We start from the raw sequence: 10,127 nt of genomic DNA on the forward strand, positions 1-10,127 counted from the left end.
TAAAGGTTGCATTTACATGTATTAAGATGACATTTTGATAACATAAACATCTTAATATTGATCATGGTTTATTTATTGTTCCTGCATTAATGTGTTAATTGTGCAGGGATGACTGTATACCTTCTATATTAGATTTAATAGAGCTTGTCATTTTCTCACATATAGACCCTGTGGAAATAGTTTTATGGACAATTATGTGATTTTTGGCTCCTTTTTAAAAGTATAAATACAAATTGTAATCCACTAAGTAGGCTACATTTCTAAATGGCTATATTGCAATTAGTAAAATATTGTGTTTTTTCTGAATATAGATAGATAGATAGATAGATAGATAGATAGATAGATAGATAGATAGATAGATAGATAGATATCCTTATCATACAGAGCCAGGTGATAATTATCCCAGCTCTAATTTCAAACCCAGGCATTCTACGGGATGTAGTCCTGGTACCAACTTTCTTAAACCCATAGACTACATTGTCCTCCCCCTACTATATAGTTAGTTGCCTACCATAAACATTTGAAATGCATGCTAGATCATCCAAAATTAGTGCCAGCTCCACCCAGTGCACAACTAGTGTATTGCTGGAAAAACAAGAGGAAACTTGATCCAAGGGGGCAGATCACTATCTCACTAGATGGTGCTGCCTCTTACTTTTATAAATACATGTTGGCTGACCTAACTTCCATCATAAATATCTGTGACAGGCAACAAGAACCGAAGAGTAGGCCCTGAACTGGAGTGAAAATGCACCTCACATATCAAAGAATAAGTGACTGATTGCAGACATCATAAAAGCCTAAAGGGAGAGTAAAACTCAAACTTAAGAAAGTGAACCCTGAAGCTGCTTACTCATTAACTTCTTTAGCTTGTGGTAAGATTCTCTTGTAAGTATCTGGAATGTTAACAGAATCAAAAGCATAGCTCGGAGATGGCACACTGTACAATGTTGCTGATGTGAATCCCTGCAGCACTGAACTATATCTGCACCAGTAAACTGGCTAACTTATTATTACATCCTGTTAGCCAACATCAAACATTCAGCTGTTACTGGAAAGTGTCTATTATTTTAATATAACTGTGTTCAATATATGCAAAAATGAAATAACATAAAATAAATAATGAATGCTTTGTCCAGCACAGATGCAACAGTGATTAAAGTTACATTATCTCCACAATAAACTTTAAGTTTTAAAACAGAACATATCATTACAAATAGATTTGTATATACAGTTAAGTAATCAAAAATGTACAAACACCAATGGAAATTTATAATCTCTAGAAATTTATCGAAAACAGAGTTTTAGGAAAAATCTTTTGTTGAAAAAGTTTTGTTTTTGTGGATGAGGAAAAAAATAGATTATTATTATTATTATTATTATTATTATTATTATTATTATTATTATTATTGTTATTTATTTCTTAGCAGATGCCCTTACCCAGGGAGACTTACAGTTATATACAGGTATACAAAAAATACATATCAAGAATTACAGTACAATTAAGAGCAAGATACAAAATACAATGACTTCTGTCCTAATAAGAGCAAATACAAAACACAGTACAATTTGATATTGGGGTCATTCAAGAGCAGATAACAGTGTTGACAGTTACATCAGGGTTAGATACGAGTGCAAGGGAAATACGAAATACTACAGATTGGGTTAAGTGCAGGATTAAATACAGTTACACAGGGAGCAGATAAGTGCAAGTTAAAGTTCATTGAAGGCAGAGTGCTCTATTGTCCAGAAGGGAAGAGTTGACTTTTACAGGTGTTGTCTGAATAGGTGTGTCTTGGGGATGCGCAGGAAGGTGGTCAAAGACTGAGCAGTCCTGACATCCGTGGGACGGTCGTTCCACCATTGTGGGGAGCAGGAGCGGTGGGGGAAGGTTACATACCTGCCTAGTAGTTGGCATCTTCCAGAGCGCTGCTAGGTTCAGAATTTCTCAAACAACGTCTCCTCACAGGTCTCTCCTCGCTGGACTCCCACAGCTAGATTCCCGGCTCTTTGGTAGAGAGGCTCTTCGGTTGGCTGGTGCTTCATGCTGGCACACAAACAGGCTAGCAGTCTATTATAGTAACTAGATGGATAAAATCTATCTGCCTCTGACTCTGGTTACCTGACTACAATTATTTATTTTAGCATTTTTTAATTTTTTTTTGCAAAACTCCAAAAATGCTAATTCAAAAGTATGCACACCCTGACAAGGAAATGAAATAAATAAATAAAGCTGGAGAAGGAGACAAGAAGATTTCCAAGCAGTTGAGTATCCCAATTTCAACTATTGTTTCTATTAGCAAGAAGTACAAGACTCATGGTACTGTCACAGTGCTCCCTTGGTCTGCAAGAAAGCAGGGTCTTTCACCTAAAACAAGTAGAAGAATTGTGAGGAAGGTTAAAACTGGAACAATTTTGCCTTGAATAATGGTCAAAAATCAGTAAAGAATCATGCCATAAGCTCATTGACAAATATCCTAATCATTTAAAAGAGGTTATTATTACTTTTGAATTAGCATTTTGCATAAGAAAAAAAAAAAAAAAAAAAAAAAAAAAAAAAAAAAATTGCTGAAATAAAAAATCTTTTTTTCCTCATCCACAAAAGCAAAACTTTTGCTACAAAAGATTTTTCTTATAATTATTTGTTTTTGAGAAATTTCTAGAAATTATAAATTTCCATTGGGGTATGTAAACTTTTGACTGCAACTGTATGTGTATATATATATATATATATATATATATATATATATATATATATATATATATATATATATATATACAACCCACCCCTCATTATATCGCCCCTCTCTATAGTTCGGATTCGGATATATCGTGGTCCTGGAGTTGGCTCCTCATTTTTATTGTTTAACTGTGTATGCCTTAGCAGCAGTACACAGTACATAGGCACTTAGGATTACTGTTTGTTTTATTTTGTACTGCACATCATAAACAACAATATACAAAACAAAGCATTAATATCGTACTGTTATCAGAAACACACGTATTGCACAATAACACAAAGCAAATTAAATATCTACCTGCTGAAGCGGTTTGTATTTTAGCCAACAAGGTGTTCACTTGTGGCTGCAACGCACTAGCAAAAGTCATAGGGCAGTGACGTCAGCTCCCTAGCAACAAGCCTCCTATGTCAAGAATGGATTCTTTCAATGCAGCTGGTTTGTGAATTTGAGAAAGGAGAGAAAGACTCATGAAATTAATTGGAGACTGAAGTTGATGAGAAGCAATTACCCTTCGCTGTATGAATTAAAACGATGTGCTGCTTTTTATACGAGAAATGAGAAAAAGCGGGTTGCGTAGAGGACTTACATTGGACCTTGACCCCCACGATAAAATGAGGATGTGGTTGTACAGTACTTCTTATTAGATTATTTGTTTTTCTATGTGTCTCTCGCTCTATTGCGTCCCTATTTAGAGTTTATATATATATATATATATATATATATATATATATATATATATATATATATATATATATATATATATATATAGTACTGTGCAAAAGTTTTAGGCAGGTGTGAAAAAATGCTGTAAAGTAAGAATGCTTTCAAAAATAGACATGTTAATAGATTATATTTATCAATTAACTAAATGCAAAGTGAGTGAACAGAAGAAAAATCTAAATCAAATCCATATTTGGTGTGACCACCCTTTGCCTTCAAAACAGCATCAATTCTTCTAGGTACACTTGCACAAAGTCAGGGATTTTGTAGGCATATAGTCAGGTGTATGATTAAACAATTATACCAAACAGGTGCTAATGATCATCAATTCAATATGTAGGTTGAAACACAATCATTAACTGAAACAGAAACAGCTGTGTAGGAGGAATAAAACTGGGTGAGGAACAGCTCAGCTAACAAGGTGAGGTTGCTGAAGACAGTTTACTGTCAAAAGTCATACACCATGGCAAGACTGAGCACAGCAACAAGACACAAGGTAGTTATACTGCATCAGCAAGTCTCTCCCAGGCAGAAATTTCAAGGCAGACAGGGGTTTCCAGATGTGCTGTCCAAGCTCTTTTGAAGAAGCACAAAGAAATGGGCAAAGTTGAGGACCGTAGACGCAGTGGTGAAACTTACTGCAGCAGATGAAAGACACAGCATGCTTACTTCCCTTATGTCAGAATTGGCAGGACCCTGGTACACCCATCTACTGTTCGGAGAAGTCTGGTCAGAAGTGGCCTTCATGCAAGACTTGCGGCCAAAAAGCCATACCTCCAACGTGGAAACAAGGCCAAGCGACTCAATTATGCACGCAAACACAGGAACTGGAGTGCAGAAAAATGGCAGCAGGTGCTCTGGACTGATGAGTCAAAATTTGAAATATTTGGCTGTAGCAGAAGGCAGTTTGTTCACCGAAGGGCTGGAGAGCGGTACATGAATGAGTGTCTGCAGGCAACAGTGAAGCATGGTGGAGGTTCCTTGCAAGTTTGGGGCTGCATTTCTGCAAATGGAGTTGGGGATTTGGTCAGAATTAATGGTCTCCTCAATGCTGAGAAGTACAGGCAGATACTTATCCATCATGCAATACCATCAGGGAGGCATCTGATTGGCCCCAAATTTATTCTGCAGCATGACAACGACCCCAAACATACAGCGAAAGTCATTAAGAACTATCTTCAGCGTAAAGAAGAACAAGGAGTCCTGGAAGTGATGGTATGGCCCCCACAGAGCCCTGATCTCAACATCATCGAGTCTGTCTGGGATTACATGAAGAGAGAGAAGCAACTGAGGCTGCCTAAATCCACAGAAGAACTGTGGTTAGTTCTCCAAGATGTTTGGGCCAACCTACCTGCCGAGTTCCTTCAAAAACTGTGTGCAAGTGTACCTAGAAGAATTGATGCTGTTTTGAAGGCAAAGGGTGGTCACACCAAATATTGATTTGATGTAGATTTTTTCTTCTGTTCACTCACTTTGCACTTTGTTAATTGATAAATATAATCTATTAACATGTCTATTTTTGAAAGCATTCTTACTTTACAGCATTTTTTCACACCTGCCTAAAACTTTTCACAGTACTGTATATATATATATATATATATATATATATATATATATATATATATATATATATATATATATATATATATATATATATTACATTTATGGATTTGATTTCCATGGGTCTCTATACCTGTTAAACTGTATCACGTTACAATGAAACTCTGTTAAAGCTCTTGGCATTGGGGAGACTTCCTCCCATTCCGACCGGTTGCTGTGATACACTTGTACTTCGTCTGTTATTTCATCTGGTGCGTAGTCCCCTCCTAGTATGTAGATTTTGTCTGCAATTCCAATGGCTCCTGCATTGAAGCCGGCACATTCAAAAGACCCTTCCCCCTTCCACACACACGTTTCCGGGCAGAAGCTGTACACCTTGTAAGTGGACAAATCACATATGTACAAGGTGTTGTTTACTGGCACGGCTTTGACTAAGGTGGCATGAAAGAACTGCCCAAATTCGGCAACCAGCTCAGACCACTGATCCGTACTGGCATTGTACCTGAAGAAACAGTCCAGCGATGGATTGAAGATATCAGACGTTTCCAGTTCAGAACCCAGAACATAGATGACACTTTCGCAGGCACAAGCTTCTGGATAGTAAATACCTCTCGGCAGAGGATCCACTGACTTCCATTCTCTACTGAGAGGGTTGTAAACCTCTATGTCTAACAGGCTTTTGGTGTTCCGTGGTCCTCGAGTCTTTCCGCCAATGACGTAGACGTTATTTAAAGCTGTGACAGACGTGTGCATTGTTCGAGGTTTCTTCATCGGGGGGACCAAAAATAAGTCATTCTGGACTGGGCAGTAGCACCAGGTCTCGTCTGTGGCATCGTGGAAAGATTCAGCAATATGCACCCGCACAGCCCTGCAGCAATTCCCTTTGCAACCACCGGTCACAAAGAGCTTTTCACCAAAGCTGGCAAAACTGGAACCAGAGAGATCAACGATATGAGTCTTAGGTAGCTCTTTCCAGTGGTCGGTTTCAATATTGTAGCAGAAGGCGTGCTGAATTTTTCCATTCTCTTCGGTCTTGTGGACAAAAATATACTTGTCAGTTGTAGAGGGTCGGGCATCATTAAAAATTCCGCTGAGCTCCTGAAGGCTTTGAGTTACCTCTCTAATAGTCTCAGTGCACTCCCTATTGCTGGCCAGCAGACTCTCTGATCGTGAGAAGTCCTCTAAAGTCTCTTTGGGCATTTGATGCAATCTTATGAGCTTGATCAGGTGGGGAAGGAGTTTTTGCCGGTTCTCCAGATCGTGCTTCGTCCACTGGAGAAGGACTTTAAGGACAGTTTCTTCATCCGGAACGTTGAGTTTGTCTACTTTGAGACATTTTTTAAGGATCTCAACATTCATCTCCAGGAAATCAGATGATTTTGTTAGCGAGTGAAAGTGCTGCACCACAAAATCCAGGGCGTGATCATACAAACTGGTAGAACCATAGCCCTCTGATAGGGAGAGCAGCTGCAGGCAGTTTGTGAGGTTAATAGTTTTGATAAGAAAACCACTGCATGCTTTAGAAAGGACGGCAACCTGCAGAAAGGAGGAAAGCTGAAAGAACATCTCAACATTTTCTTCTGTGATCTCTGTTTTTCCTGTGTACGCAAAATCCAGAAAGGCCCTTATGGCTTTCGGGGACAAGTTGTTCATCGTCACACTCCCGGCATCTCGTTCTCTCATGTTCACTTCAAACATGGCCCTGTGAAATACATAAGAACAATTTAGTTATAAACACCAAAATGATGACACCTACTGAAAATGTCTGCATTTTGTCTGGCATTATCAGAAAAAGGAAAAATGTACTTTTTGTTTTACTTTGAGTGATGGATAATGTTTTTTGTGTGTAAAACATACCTAGAATGTGTTATTGCATGGTTACTGTAATCATGGGGCCCATCATACAATTACAGTAAAATTCTATAAACAGAAGACACCTGGTAAATATACATTACACACCATGCATTAACATATTCTGTTATCTAAGGAATATCCCTTGAAATTATCTTTGAAGACCATTCTTTAATCACCCTTAAAATGTAAATAAATTGTACTGTACTTCGATGAAACACAATCTTGCTCATAGTGGAAACATGTTTTAAAAATCCAGTTTGTGAAAGCTGTGGTTTTGCATGTGTGATGTATATAGATAAGACAGCATCGGGTCAGGGTGTTCTATGATACAAGCTAGTATCAACCTCACAAGATGTCACAGCAGCTTCCCATGAGCAGCTAGCACTGCCACCATGTGGCTTTCTAGCAACTCTATCCCAAATGCTGATAAATAGCTTGTTTGTTGGCCTGAACTTGTCCTTTCAGTGGACAGTATCTAGGGATTAGGGATTAATTATTATTATTATTATTATTATTATTATTATTATTATTATTATTATTATTATTATTATTATTATTACTATTATTTCTTAGCAGATGCCCTTATCCAGGGTGACTTACAATTGTTACAAAACACAACAGTACAAAGTATCACATTAACATTACAGAATATCATAACACAGGTAAGAGCAGATATGAAAGCACAATAAGATCAAATTCAAGTAAGAGCAAAATAAAGAATACAGTTAATTATAAGTAAGAGCCAGTTCGACTAAGAGCAGTTAAAATTTACAGTAAATAGTTTTTAAATGGAGGCTGGACTGCTTTGTTAACCCCTATATCAGTGGTTCTCAAGCCTGGTTCTGGGGGAACACTGCCCTGCTGGTTTTTGTTCCAAGCAAGCACTCAATTACATAATTGAACCCTTAACTGAACTAATAATTTGCCTAATCTGAGCTTTTTAAATAGAGTATCTTGTAAAAAGTTTAAGAATTTATGTTCATTATACAATTTTATACCTAAAGTGAAATCTCCATCTGTTTAAAATAATTAAACAACTCAGATTATGCAAATTATTAGTTCAATTGATATACATTAATATACATACTCATTGGGCAACTGGTGGGAAAACTAGATATATTTACTGTGGTTTATTTGATTGGGATTATGACACATCACACAGTGACACCAGGTGGCCAACCATTGTAATTGCACTAGAGATCTTTAAGGGAAAGTCAAACATAACATTTTCTGCACACCCCTATATTTATTTTTGTTTGCTTGTTGGTTTCTTTCTTTCTTTCATTTGTTCTTTCTTTCTTTCTTTTGTATCTAATCAACAGCTAAAAGTGTGGGGGATGTTAATTATGGGATAAGATACTGTATACCACAGCAGTCTACAGCAAATATCTTTATTTAACATTGTGTTGTTCCTTGTTCACCTGAAGAAATCACTGCAGGCCGCCAAGACACATCGGTGGCACAGGATGGTTTCATCCTTTACAAGTATTCTGAAATCAAAAAAGAGATTCTCTTCTCTGAAATTTTGAAGGATATTCAGAATCTGACGACCGTGATCCTCAGCAACCAAAACAACGTTGTTATTCTCAGCTACTCCATTGCAAACTGCCCTTCTGATTGGATCACACATGTTTTCCATGTCTGCCATTAGCCTGTAATAGACTGGATACAAAATTAAACATAAGTTTATTAGATAAACCCAGTTTAAAGGATACAAGTCCTGTTCCCCACTGTATATATTCACATATTGTAAATATATAGGGTAGTATATGTGAGCTCAATAGACTTTATCCTGTATACATAAACTGAATTTGAACTTGCTAAAGCAATTGTGTTAAGCCAATCAATGAAAAGTTATGATGATCTCGACCTTTAGTCATACTAAGCAAGTTAAAAGACAATGCTAAATATACTTTCTCACGTGATCTTTAAATGTCTTTGTACTTCCTTGTTAATTTTTGGTTGTGTAGATCTGCATTTTTGTTCTTTTAAGAGTAACAACGGGGCTATATTACTCAGTGCTGACTATTTGTAATTAGCATGCACGGTAAATAACTGTACAAATTAAATTAATTAGATAACTGTATCTCGGCATAAGCTCAAACAACAGTATCTCAAAATACTGATTGACAATAATTTAGTTAACCGGTTAATTTTTGTTAACCAGTTTTAGCGTGTCTTATTTTATTCTACTATAGTAGTCTCAGCTAACATAAGACTGACCCATTTAAAAGGTTATTACATGTCGTTTTATTTGTGTTGGTGTTTAAGTATAAGTTCTAGATTTAGACACAAAAACATTCAATTATATTCACCTCAGATTTCAGCACCTCGGCCAGCGATTAGTTCTTTTTAAAATACCGGAAGAGCGACGGCCATATTGAAGCAGCAAGTGACCTGAGGAAATGATGTCAATGCAGGTCTATCTCCTGGTGTCTTCAAACGCAGTCAACTGTTGCGTACCCCTGACTGGACAGGACGCTGAAATGCTGTTGTGTAGCATGTCTCAGCACTACGAAATTAATATTTTCAAGAAGTCATAGGAGGTGTTCAGCTGCATTCACCCACAGCAACATTGCTCGCTCAGGGATTAGACAGGTTTGTACTGCATTGCAGTCCAGTAAGTAAATAAATAAATAAATAAATGGACAACGCAACTGGAAATATACTTTAATATCCTCAATAATGGACACAGACCCGCATAATACAGCAAAACCTCTGCGCCGCCAGGTGACCGGTCTTGTGACGTATTGTCATGGCAAATACGCCGAGGAGCCCTCAGGCTCAGATATTTACAGTTTATATTATTTACAAAATAAGCTTGTATATGCTGTGGAAGTCTCCTTGTCTCATCATTGCATGGCTGTATTTATCTTTGGAAATACCTGCTTTCCTTCTGAATTCTTTAATTAGAAGTGCTTGTTTTGATGGTCGTCAAAATATCCCACTGTACTCAAAATTAAGCCTTTTTATCCAGGGAATTTTGTCCACTGAGATTTACAAGCGGGAGATTCGAAACAGCTGCCCCTGCCATGAAAGCCTATAAGTGGGATATTGTATTAATAAGTGACTTTAAACCATTACCAAAATAACATCAATACGTTTGGACACAGACCCGCATAATACAGCAAAACCTCTGCGCCGCCAGGTGACCGGTCTTGTGACGTATTGTCATGGCAAATACGCCGAGGAGCCCTCAGGCTCAGATATTTACAGTTTATATTATTTACAAAATAAGCTTGTATATGCTGT

At 37.3% G+C, this 10,127-nt stretch overlaps 1 protein-coding gene across 1 annotated transcript; it reads right to left on the reverse strand.

The window, feature by feature from the left end:
- Positions 1-5,123: 5,123 nt before the first annotated feature.
- kbtbd3 (kelch repeat and BTB (POZ) domain containing 3) lies at positions 5,124-9,556 on the reverse strand. The gene is made up of 3 exons (XM_041232607.1): positions 9,191-9,556; positions 8,297-8,537; positions 5,124-6,723 (listed from the first exon to the last, which is right to left on the reverse strand). The coding sequence occupies exons 2-3, from the start codon at positions 8,521-8,523 to the stop codon at positions 5,124-5,126; spliced, it is 1,827 nt and encodes a 608-aa protein (XP_041088541.1). The 5' UTR covers positions 8,524-8,537; positions 9,191-9,556.
- Between the last annotated feature and the right edge of the window lie 571 nt (positions 9,557-10,127).

Source organism: Polyodon spathula, chromosome 30 (assembly GCF_017654505.1).
Source record: "Polyodon spathula isolate WHYD16114869_AA chromosome 30, ASM1765450v1, whole genome shotgun sequence".
Lineage (NCBI taxonomy): Eukaryota > Metazoa > Chordata > Actinopteri > Acipenseriformes > Polyodontidae > Polyodon > Polyodon spathula.